This window comes from Abramis brama, assembly GCF_963993115.1.
Source record: "Abramis brama genome assembly, chromosome: 12".
Lineage (NCBI taxonomy): Eukaryota > Metazoa > Chordata > Actinopteri > Cypriniformes > Leuciscidae > Abramis > Abramis brama.
The window spans coordinates 37,974,357-37,999,194 of NC_139974.1; the positions used below are offsets into that span (position 1 = coordinate 37,974,357).

The 24,838-nt window shown below is 38.9% G+C and overlaps 3 protein-coding genes across 3 annotated transcripts; 2 read left to right on the plus strand and 1 right to left on the minus strand.

Annotated features, from left to right (window-relative positions):
• Positions 1 to 298: 298 nt before the first annotated feature.
• Positions 299 to 11,252, plus strand: wasf2 (WASP family member 2). Its single transcript, XM_084131312.1, has 9 exons — positions 299 to 454; positions 2,222 to 2,380; positions 2,460 to 2,594; positions 3,692 to 3,845; positions 6,531 to 6,648; positions 6,748 to 6,872; positions 6,952 to 7,119; positions 7,950 to 8,404; positions 10,322 to 11,252. Exons 2-9 carry the CDS (start codon positions 2,248 to 2,250, stop codon positions 10,477 to 10,479), a joined length of 1,446 nt encoding a protein of 481 aa, XP_083987438.1. The 5' UTR covers positions 299 to 454; positions 2,222 to 2,247; the 3' UTR covers positions 10,480 to 11,252.
• A 2,293-nt stretch (positions 11,253 to 13,545) lies between these two features.
• On the minus strand, positions 13,546 to 16,465 carry gpr3 (G protein-coupled receptor 3). The gene is made up of 2 exons (XM_084131950.1): positions 16,297 to 16,465; positions 13,546 to 15,123 (listed from the first exon to the last, which is right to left on the minus strand). The coding sequence occupies exon 2, from the start codon at positions 15,119 to 15,121 to the stop codon at positions 14,138 to 14,140; it is 984 nt and encodes a 327-aa protein (XP_083988076.1). The 5' UTR covers positions 15,122 to 15,123; positions 16,297 to 16,465; the 3' UTR covers positions 13,546 to 14,137.
• Positions 16,466 to 20,446: 3,981 nt separating this feature from the next.
• On the plus strand, positions 20,447 to 23,883 carry cd164l2 (CD164 sialomucin-like 2; the record flags this gene model as incomplete). Its single annotated transcript, XM_084131974.1, has 6 exons — positions 20,447 to 20,522; positions 21,154 to 21,261; positions 22,767 to 22,844; positions 22,939 to 22,974; positions 23,077 to 23,218; positions 23,341 to 23,883. 6 exons carry the CDS (start codon positions 20,447 to 20,449, stop codon positions 23,354 to 23,356), a joined length of 456 nt encoding a protein of 151 aa, XP_083988100.1. The 3' UTR covers positions 23,357 to 23,883.
• Between the last annotated feature and the right edge of the window lie 955 nt (positions 23,884 to 24,838).

Sequence of the window (24,838 nt, forward strand, 5' to 3'; positions counted from 1 at the left end):
CAGAGTCTTATTTTTTTCCGTGAGCATGAAATCCTGTGATAAACAAAAAAAACGTGTATTACATGTTGTGGGGTTCTCTGAATTTCGCCATGTTTCGGATTTGTTCGGACTGGCCCGACGTTCAGGAATTAGCCCTCCCTTCAAAACAGATGTTTTCAACCCACTAGGGTGGAGTTGCGCTTTCAAGATTCCAGTTTCCATATACGCCCCTTTTTCTTTGAGTGACAGACTCGTCAGCCAATCGAATGTTTGGAGTCACACCCACCGTCCAATGAAAAGTTATCAAATGCGGGGCTGAACTGTCGCTGCCATACAGCTCTTGTTACAGTACTTGTAGACATTTTGTCGGCTCAGAAAATTATGGACGGCATGAAACTCAGGGAATGGAACTGCTGAGGTAGTTGAAAAGCCAGAAGACGTCGGCATTTAAGGCCGAATCTATACATATATCCAGGTAAGACCGTGAAGTACTTAATAAGTATGAAAGAGTTGGCGAGTTGACAGTTTCGGCAGCTAACGCTAATCACTTCCTGTTCTACACAGACGCTTCAGGGAGTTTAGGCCTCAGCTACTAGCTTTTGAAGCTTTTTAAATATTCGTGACAAATAACCCGGTGTCATTTTGATATCAACATAGCTTTTACTTCTGAGCTAGAAATCAGTTTAATGGGAACAGCTTTGATTTGATTTGATTTGATCTTATCTTTTTTTTCCCCCACAAACAAAGTTGGGCTGGTATGTTGTGAGCCTCCACTCCCTCCCAATGTAGGAAGTCTGATGGGTGAACATTTATTCCTTCACGCCCAGACATAAAATTCTGGTAGGAGTCAGGAATTAATTATTTAAATGTGTTAAAAAAAAAAAAAAAACTATTTGTAATGTATGTTATATTTAACACTCTCAAAACAAGTGATGTCTGGTCTGGCCTAGGAAAACTGACATCTTCACCCTTTATTCAACAACAACAAATTATTTAGGTCCTCACAGGCAATTTTTCATAATAAAAAATATACATAACCAAATAAGCCTTTGCTTAAGTAATCAGAAGCTGTTTTCAAAGCCAAATTTTTCAGCAAACAGTGGAAATAAAATGAATAGTCTTAAAAAGTTATTTGATGATAGATAATATTTAGTAATCTGCAAATTAATAACACATCTTAAATTAGGATTAATAATGAGGAAACAGAAAGAATGCATGAAAATACATTTCTGGGTGTTATAATAGATCATAAAGTATGCTGGAAACCACATATAAATAATGTAAAAACGACCCAAATATGCATGTGCATTTAGGAAAATGTCGTATGTAACTTTTTGTTTATCTCGTATGAATCAAATCCATTGGGAAAAGTGAAAAGTTTACTTTTAGATAAACTCGTATAAAGAGTAGGCATACAGAACTATTGTTAATATTTTAGACACTTTACATTTATATACAGTACAAACAGTTTGGGGCCTAGCACCGAACCTTGTGGAACACCACAAGTGACATTCATTAGATCCGATTTAACATTATTTATTTGTACAAATTGATATCTATCATCAAGGTAACTTCTAAACCAAGAGAAGGCTTTTCCTCTTATATAAAAAAGTATATTGAAAGTATATTCAAATAGAAAACCATTATTATTTTTTCTGTATTTTTGATCTAATAAGTGCAGGATTGATGAGCATAAGAGACTTCTTTCAGAAACATTATTATAGTAATGTTTCCAAACTTTTGACTGGTACTGTATATGTGGCCTGTAAAAACCACAGATTAAACACATTTTTTTTAAATATACTTTTTTAACTTTATTAAAAATAACTTTATTTTTAACCTAAGCATCTAAGCGTTTCCTTAGGTGGTCTTGAAAATGTCACAAAGCCTGGTTTCAATATCAAAAATGGTGAAGTATTTACATGTATTAGTATTGTATATACTCATAATTTAGTGTAGCATGTACTATTGCTACTTTAAAAAAGACCCAAAGACAAAAAGTATTAAAGGGTAGTTGCTTGCTGGTGTTGAACTGCAGAAAGTAGGCTATAAGTTGCATCTTGGCAGAAGAAACACGGCAGCAGTTTTGGTTCTGCTTTAAGCACATGTAAGGCTGTGAGTGTGTGTGTGTGTGTCGGATATGTACGCTCTGAATAGCTGTTATAAGGTAGTGTGTTAGAGATGCAGCTAATGACAGAATTCATAATGCACTGTGTATGTGAATTGTATTTCTGTCTAAAAGAGGAAGGTGACTGATAAGCTCCCATCATGCCTTTGGTGACGCGAAACATCGAGCCACGGCACCTCTGTCGCCAGACACTGCCAAATACAATCAAGAGTGAACTGGAGTGTGTGACCAACATCACACTCGCCAACATCATTCGCCAGCTTGGATCACTTAGTAAGTGTTAGAGTAATGGGGTGTTTACTGAAGAAAATCAGTTGTGTGTTTCTGCTTTTAATGAGTCATTTAAACATAGGTAAGTATGCAGAGGACGTGTTCGGCGAACTGTTTATTCAAGCCAGCTCGTTTGCTGACCGGGTCAATACGCTGGGAGAGAGAGTGGACAAGCTGCAGGTCAAAGTCACCCAGCTGGACCCTAAAGAGGAGGAAGGTGAGAAACAGACTGGGTTATATTTAAGGCATTTCATTCATTTATGAGTCATATGTATATGCGCTGATGAGTCATATGTAGATTTTGGACCACGTTGGTTTGTTGCAGAAAACAGAATTCATATTCAACTATTTTGTTTTGTTCTTTTATATTATTATTTTGTTGTTTTATTTTTCTTTGCATTTTCCTTTTTTTTAAGAAACCTTGTACTCTAACTTTGTTTAGCACTTTTATGTTAATATTTATTTATATTTTACATCTTTTTTTCTTTTTTTTTGTCCTTTTGACTTTTATTTTATTTATATTATTTTCACATTTTGTGCACATCCATCTATTTTTAGTTGTTTTACTCTTACAAAAAAGTGCGAAATTTGATTTTTACAAATCAGTTTACAGTTGTATGACATATGTCATACATAAAGGGCAGTATTATCTATAGCTGTATCTGAATTTACTGTTTTTTGCACATACACATACATTCATTGCATTGATATTCTGTATAAATAGAACATTAATGCCTCATGCATTAATGCCTCTGACGCACATGTTGTCTGATGCACTTAAGCAACTCCCCAATATCACTAGGCATCGTAGTCATTACTATGGCAACGCAAATTTGATGTCACTTGCAAAATGACTTGTCATAAAATAGGATCTATGTGCAGTGTGAACTGTCCACACCAAGGACGAGATATATATATATATATATATATATATATATATATATATATATATATATATATATAACAAGAAAGTTCTAAAAAGGTCTAAAAAACAATATTGTTGGAATATTTTTTTGTTTTTCAGCCGATGCACGATAAAAACAATGACAGCCAATCAGAATCCACCAGACTTTAAAGAGCTTGAGGATTTAAAGCGACAGACGACAAAATTACAGTGTGCTTAGAATAAACCAAACGATATCATCCGCTGGTGTGGATGGACGCTAATATAGTTACCTTTTATAGTTATCTTTCTTGGTGTGAACGGGCCTTTAGTTTGTGGTTTTCGAACAGTGATGAATTTATTCTAAATGTCATTATCTCTCTTTGTTTCTCTATTTCCCTTTCTCCTATTTCTTTTCTTTCTTGTTCCAGTTTCTCTTCAGGCAATCACCAGCCGCAAAGCCTTCCACTCCAATTCCATCATGGATCAGCAGCTCTTCATTAGGTTATCATTACCACAACCTATCCATGAGACCTATCTGACCTGCAACGAGCCGCCCCCCCTCAACAACCTGAGCTCTTACAGGTATACACATTAACACACTTACCACATCTGACTGACCACCGTTTACCATCCAAATAAAGGCAGAATGATTTCATGTAATTTAACTTTAAAGAGGACCTATTATGTTTATTTACATCTTCAACTTCCTTTAATGTGTAATGTTGCTGGTTGAGTGTAACCGAGACAGTGGTGTGCCAACTGCCACAAAGAGGCCGCAAAGATGATCAAGCAGTAGCACCATTGCTCTGAATGTACTGGCCGATGGAGGCGTAAAAAAAAAAAGAAGTGACGTGCTGATGAAGTCAAAAAGTTCAGTGTTTATTCCAAAAAGTGAAAAACAAAGATTTTCCAATAGAGTGCAAATGGTATTTACAGTGAAAATCCAAAAGAAACAAAAATAAAATAAACTGTTCAAAGTTAACTGCAAACAAACTTTTGGCTATGCCAATAAATTGACCCAAAAACCGAGCAACCAACTCACTCTAGGAGCGCCTTACAACCAAGCGTGCCGCACAAGCCCTGAAAAGTGAAGCCAAAACGTCTCGATCGCCCCCCGGTGACTGGTCCTAGTATAGGTCATAAGCCCCGCCTCCCCGTGTTATTCAACGGGACGTGAGACCAACTAAACAATTAAATTACACTTCAAATATCTTTTTTCCAAAGGTGGTTTCTTTCATTTGCTGTCGTTTTTATCACGCTGATGTAAGTTCAAGTGTCTGTTTCAAAAATAAGTTGTTTTTTAGTTAGTTACGTGATGCGGTGGTGTAACGTCATGATTGACAGCTGTGATTGACAGGTTCTCTGAGCGAAGTAGTCACTGAAGCACCAAAGGACATTTTTTTCGGGATCTTCGGAGGACTGAGGAGATTGTATTTACTTTATTTTAACAAGCCTCTTGTCGTACTGCAATCAATTTTTTAAAAAGTGTGCAGAATAAACTCTCTCTGCGAGAGTGAGGGCGGAGCGTTGATTTCGCGGCTTTACTTCCTGCTCACTACTGCGCAGGTCTGGTCCCGAGATCGCTACTGCGCAGACTCAAGTTCCAATATGTCAGCGCCATAGCGGGACACTTCTCATCAATGGAAGAGAGCGAAGGGGCGTCGTCCATCTTTTTTTACAGTCTATGCTTACCACACTGAGAGGCCCTCTTAAAAAGGATAAGCCCCTCCCACTTGGACTAAACCATTTAGTAATTAAAGGTAATAAAGAAATTTAAGAAAGACAAAAAAAAAATAGATTAACAGTAACAAAGACATAAACTGTTAGAATAATACAAAAATATACAAACATTGGAAACAAAACAAACTCAATTAATTGATTTAGCAATGTTTAACGAAGAATCAAACAGAACATCAGTCTCCCCCTCAGACGTGAGAACAATTAACTGTGCCTTCTGTTGGCGGGAAATAGATATTTAAAAATGGTGGCAGTTACTGTGACCGGGTTTCGTCTGTTTGGTATGGGAAAATGTTCCAGTACGCAAGTATGACAATTTATATTATGCAAGTGGATAATTGAAAACTATAAACATTTAACATGGTAACCGGTCTTGTTTGAGTTCTTAATACAATACATAAATCAACATAGTGAAATGAATGACTCAGTAAATGTTAAACTAAAGAAAAAGGACATGGTGAGGACAGGAACAACCGCAACTTTCGCACGTACGATCACACCGGTGTGATTAGAGCGGTCAGTGCATCACGTGATCAACTGCTAAATTCAGATGTGCTTTCTCGCGTTGGCTGGCGCTGAGCCAGAGACAGGCGCGCTCAGAGCTGTCATATATCACAACTATTCAGTGTTTTCAACCACATAATGTTTATTTTGGGTTTCAGACATATAAATTCACATAAGTACTAAAAAAACAATACATTTAGAGTTTGTAAAATACACACTGATGTCTATGGAAGAGGCAATAATAATCCTTTCCATTACGTTTTATTCATATCAGATACATTGTGTAAGTAACTTTAAAGTTTACTCTATTCTTCTCCCAGTTCACCAGCCACTTACTTTTATGTATTTCGGGAGAAGTGGATGAATTCACGTTGTAAATCCAACAGATCCGATTCTCTGAACTGCGTCTGCGGTACAAACTCACATGGCGGCGCATATAGCTCAACTAACGAGATCGTTATAATGTGTAATGTTAGTATGAAAAGTGTATGTTTGCATAGTATGTTCTCAGTCCAGTGTCATAATAAAAGTCCTTTCACAAAATAAGAGTCTAGTCACAGAAGCCCACTGTGACATTGAGTATGAAAAAGCTCTGCAAAGTTACAAAGCACAAAGTCCCTCCAGCGAGACTCCATTGTAGTCTTGAGTTTTCTTCCGGAAACGAACACGTCACAATATTCCTCATTTAAATAATTCCCGTCCAAGGCATATGCAAAATAACGGGGTTAGGGAGTTAGTTAGTATTGTGTTGAAACTGGCGGTTATGGTAAGGGGTGGGACATTTCCCAAACACGCTCGAAACGCTTGACCAATCACATCACACTGATCCAGCCGACCAATCAGAGCACATTGTGCTTTTCAGAAGGAGGGCTTTTATAGGTGTTTTTTTTAAACATTCAAGCATGATTATTCAAGCATAATTAAGGGCATAGTAGTCCTCTTTTTCTTTATTTTTTTACCAATTCATGTTTTTTATAGTTTGTTTTTTAAGTGTTCAACATGATTAAAGTATTTTCTGTTTTCTAGGGATGATGGTAAGGAGGCTCTGAAGTTCTACACTGATCCGTCTTATTTCTTTGACCTTTGGAAAGAGAAAATGCTTCAAGATACCAAGGACATTATGAAAGAGAAACGCAAGCACAAGGTGAGTGATGCAAGTACACCTACCTTAAAATACCTTTCAGAACGCACAAGCTTCTTCAACGTGTTTGTGTTATTGTGTTTCTGTGTTTATCGAGAGCAGAAGAAGAAAGACGACAACCCTAACCGAAGGAACTTTAACCCGCGAAAAATCAAAACCAGAAAAGATGAATGGGAACGTCGGAAAATGGGGGAGGAGTTCGTTGTCCCCAAACACGATGCCATGGGGTAATAAAAACAACATGCACAGGATACTACTGATATCTATGTGCATTTAATATTATTTTTATGTGTGTGTCTTTAACAGTAACTCCACAGAAGGGTTGAACGGCAGTATTGGCTCTGGTGATGATGGTTTTAATCACTCTGATGGGTATTTGGACCAAAGCACTAACTCCTACAGCTATGATCCCGGCTCTCCTCTCCCACCTCCAATGCAAGAGGACTTCCCACCACCACCACCTCCAGACGTGCCGTGAGTGTCTTAAAATAGCCTATGATTTCCCTGTTGTTGAGTATCAAATCCAGGTTCATTTCTGAGCTTGTTCTAACTAATCAATCAAAACTAACTTTAGCTGGACAATAACATAATTCTAGAGCTGCTGTAAAGCCAAAACAATCTCTGTTACTTTCATTTCTTATTATCACTGTAAAGCTGCTTTGAAACAATCTATATTGTTAAAAGCGCTATAGACCTTATGCGCCAGAGAAACAAGTGCGCAGCCATCTTTAGAATATTGTCTTTGAACTTCCGTTTTTTGTGGTAGCTCTGACTAATTAGCTGGTGAAGTGGATTTACTTATTGTAGAGTTAACGAAAGTTATCACGAGTATTGTCATTTTTAAAGCAGATGTCTTAACAAATGTCGTTTTAAAGATTTTAAAACGGGCAGTTCATTCACAAATATGTAAGCTCGCTGTGGAAATACAAACTGGAAGACGAAAGACAACAAGCGCAGCTCTGAAAAGGGGCGGGGCTACATAAGGTCTATATAAATGAAGGTGACTTAACTTGACTTCTCTCCCAGGCACATTGGCAACATGCAGTATCACAGACCAAAACAATAACAAACATTCCAGCCTGGAAATGCACATTTCACAGTAAAATAACTGGCTGTAGGAGTGTTTTTCAGAGAAACGAGTATGTGAACTTAGCATGTTTCCTCAATATATGCTTTAGTAGAGTGAAAAAGTTACATACAGCACCTTTAATTTCCTGTTATCACTGTAAAGCTTCTTCGAAACAATCTATTTTGTGAAAAAGCGCTATATAAATGAAGTTGAGTTGACTTGACTTCTCTTCCAGGTATAACGAATCTGGTGGTGCGCCTCCAAAGCGTGGCAGTCTTTTAAGCCCCAGTCATCCTCCTCCAGCTCCACCATCGATGCCTTCTTCTCCAGGCCGTCCAACTGTGGCTCCACCTCTGGCGCCTCCACCACCTCCACCTCCCGGTGGCATGATCCCACCTCCACCACCGCTAGGTTTTGATTCGCCCCCGTCTCCTCCCCCATTCTCCGGCAATTCTGCTTCTATCCCACCTCCACCACCCATAGATCCCTGTATTCCAGCTCCTCCTCCTCCACCCATGGGTGGTGGACCACCTCCTCCTCCCCCTCCCCCTCCTCCTCCAGGCCCTCCTCCGCCCTCCGCTCCTGCTCCTCCTCCTTCAGGTGGCGTTCATGCTCCCGCCGCTCCCAAAGCCCAGCCGCCTCCAGCCCAGGGTGATGTTCGCAGTGACCTTCTTTCAGCCATCCGTCAAGGTAACATAATTAGACACATTTACATACTTTTTAAAAGCTTAATTTAGTCAGATTAAACAAGAATTCAAATTATGCTTCAAGGTGTGTCACGTTTACCGTTACCAAAGACTATAGAATAACACAAGACTCGTCCCTCGTATTGTTTTAATTTGGGAAATATATGGTTTTCTGTCATAATTCGAGCATGTAGGAACACAATTTGTAGGGGCTTTCGCATCGGAGGAACCTTTTCATTGTTCCTAGAACTATTGGCAGAAGTACCCGAATTTTGGTGTGTTCGCACCGCAGGAACTAGGAACGATTTTAGTTCTAGGAACTCCTTTTGGAGGAACTAATTTAGCTAATTTAGCTTCAGAGTCCAGGTCTAAACCAGCACTATAGGAACTATCCGTGATGTTAGTGTACGCCGATTGGCCGAACGTACGCAAAACACAGCTTAAAAAAAAGCTGTGGAACATGGAAAACAGTGATAGATGGGCCTCTAAACCTTTACGCTAAGGGGACCTACGTTAACACGCAACTTTGAGGGGACCAAGCAAAACATGATTATGTACTTATTTCTGCTCAGCTAGCAACACTGGACATCAACCACACGGCATACGCTTATAACTTTTCATTACTGTCTACTTTCTATGTCTGATCTAATAACGAATTAGACAGGACTGTTCGTAAACTAATGAACACGGAGAATGCGAGCACTGTTAGCTCAGGCTCTGGCGTTCTCAGTGCTGTCAAAATAAAAGTCACAACAACACTGACAACACTGACAGTCTTACGTCACTTCAGAGTGCGAATGCAACCAGCAAAACGTTCCTATGGGAACCATTAGTTCTCGGGGAACCACCCTGGTGGCTAATTCCTAGAACTATCCGGTGCGAAAGCCCCTTATGAGACCGTTGTTGTCAGATTTCATTGGTTATTTCAAATATGAAATTTAATCGTAAGCTTGGTGAACCGTTTTGGAGAATTTGATGTTTCCCCCATTCGAAGAGATAGGAGCTGCACTTGCATGACTGAGAGGCGTTTCAAAGATGGCCGCCGAGTGAAATGACTCAGCAAAATTTTTCAGACGAAATTCCAATATAAATCCACTCTATCCTTGAGGGTGAAAAAGTTCCATGCAGATTTTTCTAATGTTCAAGTTGTCATGCGAATTCATTGCGCATTCGAAATTGTATCACTACTGTTTTTGCGAAGTCGGACTAATAGACGTAGATGATGCAATTGTAGCACGTCTTCACCCGGCATGTATATACATTAATCAGACTAATTGTCCTTGGCATTGTGTGCACACTCCAAAAAACAGAAGTGACGCACGTTGTGTATTTAATCCTATAAATATTTGATTGCACCTTGTGCCACGTATACTTCGATTAGACAGATGAAGACTGTAATTCAACTACGTAAAAAAAATTGCAGCTTGATTATAACCGAGTGTGACTGTAAATTAGTTTGAACATCTATTTCAGGTGATCTGATCTCTAGTGGTTAAACTTTAACTTTAGCAATTTTTCTTTAATTTAGTTCAGTTTAGCTAAATCTTGTCACTGGAGGTCATTAAGGTGCACTTGAGAACTTTATTTGGGGTTGCTAAATCACCTAAAACAGATGTTAAGAAGTCTTTCAAATCATTTCTACTCGGGGTCAAAGTTTACAGACCAAAATAGATGTTTATGTACAGGTTAACTGTCAGCATTTAACAGCCTTTACTTACAAAACATTGAGGAAAGTGTATATAGCATTGCTGTGTTATGATCATATTGCATGTGATTGGCTCCTCATTGAATTATCATAATAGAGGAACACACATTTATTTGCTTGCTCTTATGAGAACGTCATCATATATATGGTTTAACATATTGTAATGTTTCTTAAAATGTGACTGAGCTTGATGAAATCGTGTGTGCATGTGTGTAGGATTTAACCTGCGTAAAGTGGAGGAACAGCAAGAGCTGGAGAAGAGAGGTCGCACAGATAATGATGTCGCGGCGATCCTGTCCCGTCGCATTGCCGTGGAGTGCAGCGACTCCGAGGACGATTCATCCGAGTTTGATGATGATGACTGGTCTGACTAAAGCTCTGCCCTTCATCACCTGTGCTATGACATTAAGATCATTCCTTTTAGACTTCACACTTCTCATATTACCTGTTTACCTGCAGTGAGGCCAAAAGCAAATAAGGGAAGAGGGCCAGAAAGTATGTGTGTGTGTGTGTGTGTGTGTGTGTGTGTGTGTGTCCAGAGGGTTGAGTCTAATCTAAATGAGTGAATAATTTAGTTGATAAGCCTTCTCCTTTTTCAGAGCGGCTGTGCCTCTGTATAATGTGGCCAAAGGTAAACCGAGAGTGTGTGTGTGTGTGTGTACTTGTGTGTATGTGTTTCTATATTTTCTTCTTTATGCATCAGTATCATTTCTGGTCAAATCTTACGATTTAACATTACTCTGAATAAACTAATCAACTAAAGCCTTCTTTGCAACTAAGACAAGACACACTTTTGTAATGCGGATATTTAAAATAATAAGATGTGTGTCTATGATAGTTCTTGCACCTTGTAGGATGAAATAACCTTTTATTCCAGTGCAACACATATTCATGACCAAAAGTCGGTGTCTGTTTAAATGGCACCCGGCTGTGTCTACGGTTTTACAGCGCTCAGGTCTGACTGATGTAGTTTTCTTTCTCTGTTCAGCCCAAGTACCTGCTTCATAATGCCTGTTGTTTTAATGCCAAATTTTTAGAAATTATGCAAGATTTTGAAATCAAAGAAAAGTGAGTTTTTTTTATTTGATGTATGTGGGATAATTACGAGAATTTTCTATCAGCAATTGAAATAAAATCTTAAATATAATGTTGTGTCCTGCTGCTGTTACAGTCATTTCATAAGTGTTGTGTGTGCATAGCTGAACTGTTTCTACAAGTCTGAGCTTGTGTGTGCAGGGGCTTCATGCTGCTTTATTTGGGGTAAACATTGAATCTACACACAGGTGCTCTAGAATACAGCTTTATGAATGTTTTGGTAATCCATAGAAAAATGAAGAATGCGACAGTCCAGCCTGTAATATGACTTGGGGCTCATTTATAATATGTTGCATAGAAACCATCCAACGTTTGATCTTACGATCATTTCTCGAGTGTGCGTAAGTGTGATTCAGAGAACGAACGTACGCCCGTCTCTCTTTCAGACGTGAAATGTATAAACAGAGGAACAGAAGTATTTGATTTTAAAAGTACGTAAGTATCAAAGGTAAAAAGTAAATGTCAATGCATAGTTTTATTATTGTTGCATGTAATACATAGCCTACCTTATGCATCTGATTCTATGCCTGCCTACTCTCATATCATATAACATTTATTTCTAGAATACAGTTCCAGTAGTGGGATTGACTGTGAGATTGAATAAGTGCACTCAATAACGTCCACAATGGTTTCGGACACCCAAAAAATGGCTGTTCCCTTAAATAGTGGACAATGAAACAAAAAACAATGAAAAAATTTGCATTTAGAAGACCAACTCAACGTTGAAAATGAAAATCAGGTTGATGTCAGAATCCAACGTCAGATTGACGTTAATCTCCAACGTTGGACAGACGTTGAATTGTAGTTGAAAATGAAAATCGGGTTTGAAACCAAACTTTCATTTCCGACCAAAATCCAACGTCGAGTTCTGACGTCCATCCGACTTTCATTTCCGACCAAAATCCATCCCCTGACTGACGTTCCTGCTTTCTACTCAAGGACCTTGACAGAAATGTAGTGGAGTAAAAAGTACAAAATTTGTCTTTCAAATGTAGTGAAGTTTAAGTAAAAAGTTTCCAGAAAAAATAATAGGCTACTCAAGTAAAGTACATACTCAAAAAGTGTACTTCAAGTAAATGTAGCCTACTTTGTTATTGTCCACCTCTGTGTATAAATCGCAAATGATCGTGAAATTGTGCGCAGCTGAATGGTTTTAGATCCCCGCCTTGTGTAAACGGCGCCTAATTGATGTCATTAACATAAAAAAGAGCAGAAGTCAACGTCCAAATCCTTTACTTGAAATGAGAATGGCGAAGGAAGTTCGTAATCGTAGCCTAGGCGTTAATCGCGTGGATTTTTGTACGTTTTATAAATTAGGCCCTAGATCATTTAAAAAGATTAGACGTTAGTATATTGTTTCAGTTATTTGTGAATGAGTATATAACTATAAAGTTAATAATCGTTCTAATTCTACGATAATATTAAGTCCACACCACAGCTGTAACGACCGAGGAACAATATCATAGCAATTACTTTCAGAATTATATTTTTTTTCCAGCTGATGAATGAAAGACACTGACAGCCAATCGGAACCGTGCATTTAACTCTTTCCTCGCCATTGAATTTTCCGGCTTTTCCGTGTTACCGCTTGGCCGGTAACATCTTTATGAATCCTAAAAAATAAAATGTTGTGAGAACATGAACTTGAATAAACGTGAATGATGCTTGGGACAGTTGTGCTGCATCGTCGCGAAAGTTTGAGCCTTGCCGATTTATTATAATAAACTATTATAATGTTATTATAAATATTATAAATTATTATATAATGTTTAAGTGTGGTGTTGGTAGTTATTGCTATAGGTATCATTCTTGGTGTGAACGGGCCTTACATGTCCTACTCAGTATCAGCTGCACATTTAGTAAAAATATCTGATACGCACAAATAGCCTAATATCTATATTTAGGTTGATTTTTTACTGTTGCAGATGGTTAAAAACCATGTAGTTCAATTCTAGATATTCTTAGCAGTGTTCTTTTAGTATCGCTGAGATACTATTATAGTTTTTATTAATTTCTAGAATTAGTTATTTTTTTATATTCAGTTTAAAGTGTAATATTAGCCTACTTAAAGATTAAGAATTTTTATGTTTTAGCATTTTTTTGTAATGTAGCCTATATATAGTTTTTATTTTATTTCTTGGCAACTAGCTAAAAATAAAATACATTTATTTAATATTTTATTTCAAGTATTTCAATTATTTCAGATGTTTTTTATGGTTTTAGTCAGCTTATAACCCTGATTCATACCCAGTTTCTTTGGATTAATATTTAAATTAAATTAAAACCACAAACTTTCTCACTTTTGATGTAATACAAATACTTGCAAAAAACACAACAGAAAATGTACAAAAGTTACAATTTATTATTTATAAACATATTCCATAAAACATCTCATTTCAACAATAAAACATTCACTCATACATTTGGACATTTTGTGCAACATTAATACATTTTAAGTGCAAACAAGACATTTATGAAGTATAAAAAACAATTACTATAAATGCAAATAATTTTGATTGTTAAAAACAAACGAAATTCAATTAAGTTTCAGCTTAAAAGTCAAGTCATTGTCGTAAAGTGCAAATGATTTTGATTCCATCAGTAACTCTGAACTTCAGAGGACATAAAATGAGGCACGAATCTGAGACGTGAAAGCGGACGGGAGAGTTTCTGCATGAACCCCTTTAGTTGGCAACTAGCTAAAAGGATACAGTGGCAGTTTTCTCAATCAAAAATAAACAACACTGCTATACATAAACCCTTTTAGAATGAAATAAAATAATGCAGAGTAGATCAGGTCACATGGTAGCTTTTCAGACGGGAGATTTGGCGACTGGCACAGTGACGTTCCCAAACAGGAACAGACATAAAATGTGAAACGCAATCTTTAATGGCACCATAGAATCTTCTGAAGTGTGTTCTGATTGTTCTGGAGTGTCAGACATCACTGGGGGTGTGTGTGTGTTTGTTGGGTGTGTTAGGCAGACAGCAGCAGCAGGCCTGTCGCAGCACTCTCTGGATGTGTGTGTTTCTGTAGGCATAGATCAGAGGGTTCAGCAGAGAGTTTCCAGTGACCGGAACCAGCGTGGCGTAAGTGTAGAGAGCCGGCGACGACCCGTCGGCCAGAAGCCCGTACAAGGCGAAGGGCATCCAGCAGCTGGCGAACGTGGTGAGGATGAGCGCGAGTGTGTGCACCCGACGGCGCGTGTGTGTGCGAGCGGACGGGAGTGTGTGCCTCTGGAGGGCGATCTGATGCGAGTGGCGAAGCACGACGCTGCAGATTCGGGCGTTCAGCTGCAGCATCACGGCTAAGGTCAGCAGAAAGCCTCCGCACAGAGTCGCCAGGTGCACTCGGGTCAAAGGTCGAAGCACGCTGCAGGATTCTCCATCATGCAAGCAGTTCCAGCCCAACGCAGGTAGAGCTCCTTGAAGACCCGCAAAAGTCCAGCCGACGGCCAGAGCGCAGAGCGTTTGCGCGTTAGTGCGACGGGATCCGTACGTCAGCGCGCGATGCAGCGAGAGGAACCGGTCCAGGGTGATTCCCAACAGAGAGAACACCGACGCACTGAGCGCGCTCACCAACAGACCCACACTTCCCAGCTCGAGAGCCTCCGAGTAAACGCACCGACGGGACAGGAAGTGAAGAAGAAGCCCCGCCCCTGCCAGGAAGTCGGCCCACGCCAGGCTGCCGATTAACAGGAACATGGGCGCCCGCAGAGAGGACGAGGAGAAGATGGTGGCCACGACGATGGCGTTCTCGCAGCAGATCACAGCTCCTGATACGCACAGGGCCACGTCCCACGGAGTCATCGCTGCTGTGGGCTCCAGGGGTTCAGGGGTCACGTGGGACGAGGTGAGCTCCAGGAGTTGGTCCATCGCCAAGATGACTTCTAAACCCACTTCAGAGTTGTTCAGGGCCATTTCTGTGGGGGAGGGAGAGAAGGGTTAGTCACGCAATCCACATGTTCAGCACTAGAGCTCATGCACTGAGAACCCTGTCCTTGACCTCTGACCTCATCATGACACGCAGAGTGACTGTTAACAATGTCTGACATCCAGAGTCTGCTCACTACAAGCACTGCTCGAGATGCTGGCAGGTGAACACTTTTTTACATTAAAACATTTACATTTTAATGTAAAAATAATGTATGTATGAATTCTGCATTGAAACATATAATATAATATAATATAAATACACTGCTACAATATTTTATGCTCACCAAGGCTGCATTTATTTGATCAAAAATAAAGTAAAAACAGAAATACTGTGAAATATTATTATAATTTAAAAGAACTGTTTTCTACTTGAATATGTTTTAAACTTTAATTTATTCCTGTGATCAAAGCTGAATTTTCAGCATCATTACTCCAGTCTTCAGTGTCACATGATCCTTCAGAAATCATTCTAATATGATGATTTGCTGCTTAAAAAAAATCTTATTATTTTCAAAGTTGCTGTTATGTAGCCTAATATTTTTTTGTGGACAGCATGGTACATTTCCCTAAAATTATAAATGTCTTTGATGTCAGCTATATTATATAAAATTTATAAATTCTATAATAATATAATAAAATATTAATATTTCTTCTTAATTTTTGTATCTGTATATTGGGTACATTAATATATACCCAATATATATGTTACATTTTATGTTTTGTTTTTTTTTCACCTTATTAGTGTTATTGTTGGTAACATTTTACATTTACATTGTTCATGGAAAGGCTGATTTTAAACTTGAGGCCCTATTTCCATATCATCCATCTATTTCAAAGCAATGTTTCCCAGCAATAATGACACACGAGTCATTATTTCAGTAGGTTTTGTAGGTTTAAAATCATCTGAAATATTTTCAAGTATATCCCCTGAATCCTGTGGGGTTACGCGCGCGCGCATGGGAATCACCGTTCTGAAGTTCAAGCTGATTGGTGTAACATACACGGTTATGTAAACTACACAAGCACCAATGCAATCCTGTAATAATAATGCATTCAGTATTCTCGCTGTATTTTCACAGCGCATTTCTGACAACACAGCTAGTCAACTAAAATTTAACAAGGTTTCACATAGTAGATAAAGATGCATAAAGCAGACTTACGGAGGAAGATTGCAAAGCGGACACTTCTTCACGCCAGCATCCAGCAGAAATCTGAGCTCGAGCCGCCAGTGTTTAACAGGGATCGCGTGAAAATCCAGGTCTTGTGGAAAAGATGCGTGTCTCTTCTGGCGAAGCTCAGCTGTGCTCGGTGTTTCCAGCGCTTCTGTATAACACTCGGCTCCGGTGGGCAGAGAGCTATACCCTCACCGAGTCCCCCATGACGTCAGTTACGATGATGACGGGCGATTCTGCCCCGGTTGGCCAATCAGGAGACTCGCAGGCACACCAGCCTCTGTCGTAGCTTTTTTCATTCATAAAAATACCGCATTTTTTCACCCCGCCCACTGCGACGGCGGGAGAGAGAGAGGGAGAGGGAGAGAGAGAAAGGACAGAGAGTAATCATTTGGCCTTTTTAAAAGCAGCCTTTGCGTGAACCAAAAGACACAGTCAGGGGTTTTCTGAAAAATCTCTACATATTACAACTAGTTGACCAACACAGCACAGCACACATAATGCACGCAGCACGGGTCTGTTTTGCATGCGCGTGTCCGAGTGAGTGTGATGGAGAGTGAGTGTGAGAGTGAGTCACTGCTGTCCATGGTGCTGAAAACTTGATGGTGACGTCAGTTGTGCCGCACTATTGGGGTGCGTGACACGATTATTGCTTTCATAAAGTCTCATGTGTTCATCTATAACCTTGACTAAAATAAATGTATCATGTCGCATGCACGCACGCACGCACACAGCTGCCTAATTGAACATTTATTATTATAATATGCTGCTGTTTGGATGCCTGAAGGTTATACATCTGAGCTATGACATAATTTCCCTGCAGATGAAGGAGATTATGGCGCTTCCCGGCAGATTCGGCGCGTGGGCGTCGCAGTGCTCGCGTGGCTCTGCATGTCAATGAAGCGAGTGGGCGCGCGCTACAAAACGGGGAAACTCTCCTGTTCTCTATAAAAGGGCTTCCGGTGGTCACCAGCTGGAGCAATTTAGGGAACACTTTATTTTACAGTGTCCTTGTTACATATGTTACATGTACTTAGTAATTACAGTAAGCTATGCATAATTACATGCAACTAACCCTCAACCAAATCCTACCCTAACCCTATAGTAAGTACATGTAGATGCTTAAGATTACTCAGTACTTAAATATATAATTACACTGTAACAATGACACCTTAAAATAAAGTATAACCCCTTCTTGATGCTGACTGATGATGCATACTGAACAATCTGTCAAGCAATCCTGTTTTTGAGAAATGCTATGATTGACTATGGTTGCGGGAATCATCCAGCTGTGTTGTGGAACATGATAGCTGGTTTCTAACTGGTTTAAGATGGAGATTAGCTGGTACTATTTAAAACATAAATTGGTTGGCTATCTTGAGCTGTTATGAATGTATTTGTACCTTATGGTCATCGACTAAGCCAGGTTCAATTAGGGCATTCTTATAAACATGCCTTAGAAAAAAACATTTCTGGTGTGCATCTTGAGACAACACAATGGCATTTACATATTTTAAGATATGACAGTGCAAGTTGCTTTCAGTTATAAACAGCTCAAACATGCATTTTAGTCTGGGACTAGTTTAAGCCTTGTCTGTGAAACTGGGAGTATGTATGATAGCTGGTTTGTTGGCACAATATAGTCTACAAGTTTACATCAGCTAATTACTAGGTTAGACCAGCTATAAACTAGTTACACTGAAAAAAATATAACAAATACATCAGAATTAACAAAATGTAATATTATTTGAAATCACTGAATCAACATTAGAGAATACACCAACAAGACTAACAACTGCAGCATGTCCTAAACACAGCGAAGAGTTTTCCAGGATTTCCTTCTGGGTGCACCTTTAGTGTTCGCTTTATCAAACCTGTACAAATCCGTTTAGTAACAATCTGCGTAATGAGCAATAAAACATAATTGGCCTAATGCACTTCATGTGTCAGTCTGCACCAAGCAAACACACAGCAGAAGCTCATTTCTGAGGCTCCCTGAGATTATGTCAATGAGAGGAATAAGAGTACAGACACTATTTAACATTCTAGCGTTGTATCTCCTTGTCCTCGGTTTCGGCGGGAAGTCTCTCTGTGTGTGTGTGTGTGTGTGCATGTGGTGGGGGGTGTACTGCGGAATTTCTCCCAGTTACCTAATATCTGCAGAGCGCATGCGCGGCTTTATCTCTGCACCTTTAGTTCTCCCTAGAGGAGGACGCCCACTCTCTCTCTGTGTCTCTCTCTCTCTCTCTCTCTCTCTCTCTCTCTCTCTCTCTCTCTCTCTCTCTCTATCTCTGTCTCTCTCTCTCTCTCTCTCTCTCTCTATCTCTGTCTCTCTCTCTATCTCTCTCTCTCTCTATCTCTGTCTCTCTCTCTGTCTCTCTCTCTCTCTCTCTCTCTCTGTCTGTCTCTTTATTCACACAACTTGGTTTACAGAGTGATTGTGAGATTCTCAGTGGGTTTTAATTGAACGGTGGGTTTGCGCTGGATTTGCTGACAAATGCTGACCTGATTTGCAAAGACCCCAGATGTGTGAATGATGTGGCACTGATAGTGTTGACTGCTTCCTCCTACATAAGCTTGACCTCCTGCACCTACACATTCATGACATCATCACCTCCTCTGCTCAGTTCATGATGTTGTGACTTTAATGATCATCCTGGAGGACGGTGAGGATGCAGAGGATGCAGAGGGATAGAGAAAGGGGAACTTGTTACGTAACGTCTCCGGCTCTGAGCCTGTCCTTCCACACAGCAAAAAAAAAAAAAAAATCGGGCTAAAATACATTTAAAATATACACCAAATATATGTTGCAAAAAAGCATACCGTTTGTTTAAACCTTCAAATGCCAAAATATATTACAAAATGCACTTCAGGGGGCAAAAAAAATATAGAGATGCAACAATGCAAAATTTCTCATCAACAACAATAACCGATTATTCAGACTGATATCTGTAGATACCAATAGTTTGATTTTCTTAAGGAAAACAAAATCTCTCCCAACTGTAAATTATACAGGGAACCCTCTCATTTGGTACATTACTATAATATTATAGCTATTATATGCAAATGCTATTTATTTTCTGATATAACAATCACACTAATAAAAACTGAAATGTTTGTATTCAAGGTAGTTTTAAACACATGTCATCATGACAAATGTATTCAAACATACATAATTAACAGAAAATCAGCTCCTCTCTAGTGTTTTTATAGTTTACTAATGAACTGTGAATATTGGATAATTTGACACGTGTTTCCCTGTTGATTGACACAATATAATCGTCTTTTTAAACCGATCTTTTTAAACAATCGGCTGATGGCCATTATCAGCCGATATATACATACATATTGGACAGTATAAATAGAAATATAATTAAAATATACTCTAAAATGGCCAAAAAATACATTTAAGTAACATAACATAATATATTTATGTTAAAATCTACATTAGCAATATATTTTGGCCATTTTTGTATATTTTGAAACATAAATATTGTGACATTCCTGTTGGCCATCATTTGTGGGGTTTTTTTGGTCTGTGTTTGTGTGTTATGTTAAATATATAAATAGGCCATTGGCATCCACACAGCCTTTAACCCTTACGCTACAAATTACAACTGCATCCCAAAAGCTTTTCTGGGCCCCCAGAGAGATAGACGGACAGAAAGGAGGGGGACAGAACCAGTATGGACCTGAATCTGTTGGGTGGGGTGGGACACATTTCTGCAGTCTGCTTGTGAAAAGGCAAAATTTCTTCAGTGGTGTGGATATCAAGACATGGTCATTTGCCATTTGGTTGCCATGTTACCTGTCTCACATTACACACCTTCCAGTCCCTGTGCATGACGTCAACACACACACACACACACACTCCTCACAGTTCACAACGACCTTTCATCTGGAGGACACAGACATTTAGGACTGGATGTTAGCTTGACAAGGCACGTGTGCGCTTATGACTCCTATTCTTTAAGTTTTTAGTTTTAGGCTTTTTCTGGGGTGAGGAAAAGTTATTTGTGTGTTTCTCAGTTCATCAGGTGTTTCACTTTCAACCTGTTGGCTTGTTCAGCTGAGTAAGTCTGACTATAAGTTAGACTGATTCATTATTATAGGTGGAATCATTGTCGTTTTGGCGAGGATGAGGTGTGTGTCGGCCGCACTCTGTGGGATTGTACTTCTAACGCAGGTTATTATAACCAATTCACAAGAATCAGGTACGTGTAGGAGTTTGTATATGTATGCTGAAGAATCTTAACTTTAAAAATGATTTTCCCTTAAACATCTTTTGATCAGTGAATTATCTTTCTCTGATGTCTCTCAGCCATGACATCCAATTGCAACTTTGATTAAACTTTTATTTTAATCATTATATTTAGGATTTTAGCTTATACAAGAAATGCTTGTAGTTTTTGAGATAGCAGAGTGTTGCTCAAATTTAAGCCTTTATTAAAAAGTCTGTTTTGTTCAGTTGCATTTGAGTGTTTGCTGCTGAATGAGACTTACAATTATTAAGAGATTATTTTGTATCAATTAGCATGTCTTGCTTAATTGATAACATTTCCAACCTCCCTCTCAAACATAAGGGCCTGGTTTCACAGAAAGGGTTTAGATTAAGCCAGGATTAGGCCTTAGTTCAATTAGAAATAGCTTTTTTTAAACATGCCTTAGATACAACATTACTGGTGTGCATCTTGAGACAAAACAATAGCACTGGTATGTTTTAGGATCAGTGCAAGTTGCTTTCAGTTAAAACATGCGTTTTAGTCTGTGAAACCAGGGGACGAAGTGTTATGTGAGCAGGTGAGAATATAAGCTTACATCTTTTATCTCTTGATGGATTGACAGATGATTCGCTCACTGGGGACTGTTCTCAGTTTGACTCGTGTGATGGCTGCATCAGCGGAGACCCGGCCCTCAACCTGACTCGATGTGTCTGGCAAAGCTGTAATGACGGTAAAAGAACACATGTCGCATATGAGTTTGAATGTATTCTCCTGTGCAATGTCTCTGTTGTTTATGCACACATACATACAGAGGATCCCAGTGACGGACATGCGATCCGAGCCACGGAGAGCGAGCTCAGGAACAACCCGGTGAATTATTGAAACGCAGGCAGTTACAGCTGCCGTCCACACAGACATCAGACTCAGTAAATAATTCAACACCATTATCCACCCTCCTGGAAATAAGTGTAAGGGAGACATAAAGAGGGAGAGAGGGAGAGATGTTCAACAAGAAGTAGCATCTTTTAGTCTATTCATGCGCTGTTGCCAAGGCAACCATTTCTGTAACACAGTCTCTTTCTCTCTCTCATATCTAAAATGCAACTATAGGCTTACATGCTGCCTATACCCACCCAGCTGTACACAAACACAACTTAACTATTTAAAGGGATAGTTCACCCAAAATGCAAATTCTGTCATAATTTACTCACCCTCAAGTTGTTTTAAACCTGTATGAGTTTCTTCTGCTGAAAACAAAAGAAGATATTTTGAAGAATGTCTGTAACCAAACAGTTGATGGTCTCCATCATAGATATCCATATAAAGGCTAGATGAGTCACTTCCGGCATCACCGGCGACCATCTTACCACAGGGAAGCTGTGCATTAAGGTGAGTGATCAGCACGCACACAAATCCTCTTATCTCGCTGAAATCTTGACGGATTTACAAACGGTTCGGTTTGGTTATAACAAACCAAACCGTTTGAAAATCGGTAGAAAATTGAGCAAGTTATGGTTATTTAAAAGTACATGCACCATGTTACGAGTGAGTGAGCACCCTGTGGTAAGATGGCCGCCGTGTGCGGACGTCGACCTCCATTGGCCAGCAGCACGCACGAGACATCTAGTCTTTATTATATGATATCTATGGTCCCCATTGACTTCCATTGCATTTTTTCATGGCCTACTATGGAAGGGGTCATCAAATGGGTTTGGTTACAGACATTCTTCAAAATATCTTCTTTTGTTTTCAACAGAAGAAAGAAACTCATACAGGTTTGGAATAACTTGAGGGTAAGTAATGACAATATTTTAATTTTTGGGTGAACTATCCCTTTAAGGACGTGTTTTAGGGTAGTGCTGCCCATAGGCCTATTAGACAGCGTAACGGCCAACCTTGATAACCAATCACATTACAGCCTTGACGTCATTGAATTTCTCTCAGAGTTGTGCGACAGTCAATCACTGTTTGCGGATACTATAGAAATTAATGAGAAATGCTGCAAATGGAATCCTACCTGTCGTAAACATGAATGTTTAATGGCAAACATATTGAAGCTTAGCCGATAGCTGTTTTCCTACAAAAGCAGGTTATTCAGTGTAGCGAAGAAGCCTCTCCTCCACTGACATCCATTAAAAAAAAAGAAGTCGTCCTGTGGCCTCCTTCCCTGTGTATTGTATATTTGCTAACTTCGTAGGCTTGCTTTAAAGTGTAAAAAATGTGTTAAATTTTCAGGAAATGACACAAGATGCATTTCTGACACTGAAGACTCTGGAGGCTGCTCTGTCTACAATGAGACCGGCATGTGTCAAAGTGAGCAACAAACTGATAATCACAACCTGTGTACATTTGCAAATGAATGTTTTATAAAAGGAGTGTGTTGATATGTATGTTTCGTCTATTATAGCAGCAGATGGTGGGTCCGCTGACGGTGGAGGCAAAGGTGAGGCATTTCACTTTCTCTGTATAAATCCTCACGTCTATGTTTTTGTTGTTTACTGAATCCTCTTTTTCATTCTCTGTCTTTACACACTCTCACACACAGATAACACGAGCCCTGAGTTCTCTCAAGCATCATTTGACCTGTCCAGCTTCATTGGGGGAATCATCCTGGTGCTGGTGTTGCAAGCTGGGGCTTTTTTTGCCATGCGGTTCCTCAAAACGAAAGACAGCACCTATGAAACTATGTGAGCAATACGCATTTACTAAGTGAAATTTTGTCCTTCAATATTTAATGCAGTGTGTAGGGCATGCACATGCAGAGTGATTTGTTCTGTAGATCAGTAACTGGTTTCCCCTTCTCTTACAGTGATCAACCTCAGTGAGAAAAGGAGTCGTGAATGAGAGAGGAAATTACAAAACAAAACATAAAGAGAAGCAGATATTCAAGGGAATAGATGTTGCTTTGGCGAGAAGTCTATAGACACTGGTTTCTCTTTTTGATGGTCCTAAAACATTATTAACCTTTTAATTGCTTTGGTTAAATTATCACCAGTTCTTGAATGACAAAAACTATATTTGTGTGTGTATATAAGAGAGAAATGTGGAAAGAAAACAATATAGATGTGATATGAGAAATACATTAGAGGATTATTCACATTTGAATGTAGGTTTATGATGGTGTGTGTTCATATCTGTTTAAGGTGATTTAAATCTCTTTGGTTTGGCTCTGTTTCTGTTTGTTATATTGATTTGAAAAATTGTTGAATCGTTTCATATTTTGATTAAATTGCATGCCCTTTTATTTTCTTTTTATTAAATGTTATGTTTTCTAGTTAGTTACCTGGACTCATGTAGCACTGAGTTTGTTATTCCTTTATGAATAATGAAGCAATAAAGTAATTAGACTCTGGGATGTTATACAGCATTACTCCTATAGGTGTCAGTAGAATGCAGTTATTAACCAACACAAGATAATGGGGCAGATTTTGGACCCTATTCTCCCCTTCTGACAATCCTAGGTAAAGTCCCGATTATCTTGATGGTTCTGCAGATTATTTGATCAGATCGTCCTGTGGTGTGAGGTGTGTTAAGAGTGGCTGAATCTTCTCAGAAGAACGTCCCTCAACTTTAGCACCTGTATGAGTTTCTTTCTTCTGTTGAACACAAAAGAAGATATTTTGAAGAATGTTGGTAATCAAACATTTGACGGTCGCCATTCAAAATATCTCCTTTTGTGTTCAACAGAACCCATAAAGGTTTGGAACAACATGAGGGTGAGTAAATGATGACAGGATTTTCATCTTTGGGTTAACTATCCCTTTAAGCTGCTCCTTGTTGACCTCCAATACCATTAAGGATATTAATGAGCCAGGAGGATGCATTATTAATAAAACACTTACAATTAATAGCATATGTTGTGTTTTTGACAATATCTGAAATGGTCCTTCAGCTATTTTCTCTTTAATCCACTTTCAACATAAATTTCACCAGCCTACCTTCATTTTACAACACCCTCAAGTATAGTATTCTAATAAAAAGCTTTTATAATTTTTTTTCTGTAATGCCTGAAACATTCTTTATATATATATATATATATATTACATATATATATATATTACCGTAAATTTAACGGGATATGTTTACAGTGCACATGACAGTCTGAATTTCAAGTTTTCATCTTCTCACATTAGGCTTCTTCTCTCATTCTCCTGTGTTGGATTTACAGACACACATTTTACTCCTTTACCATATACACACACACATTAAATCCACACACACTCGCAAATTATTTAAGTGGTTTCCTTTCAGTGACTCAGGCTGCAGGATCGCCAAATGAATAAAGAAACGTTATCAGCATGATGATT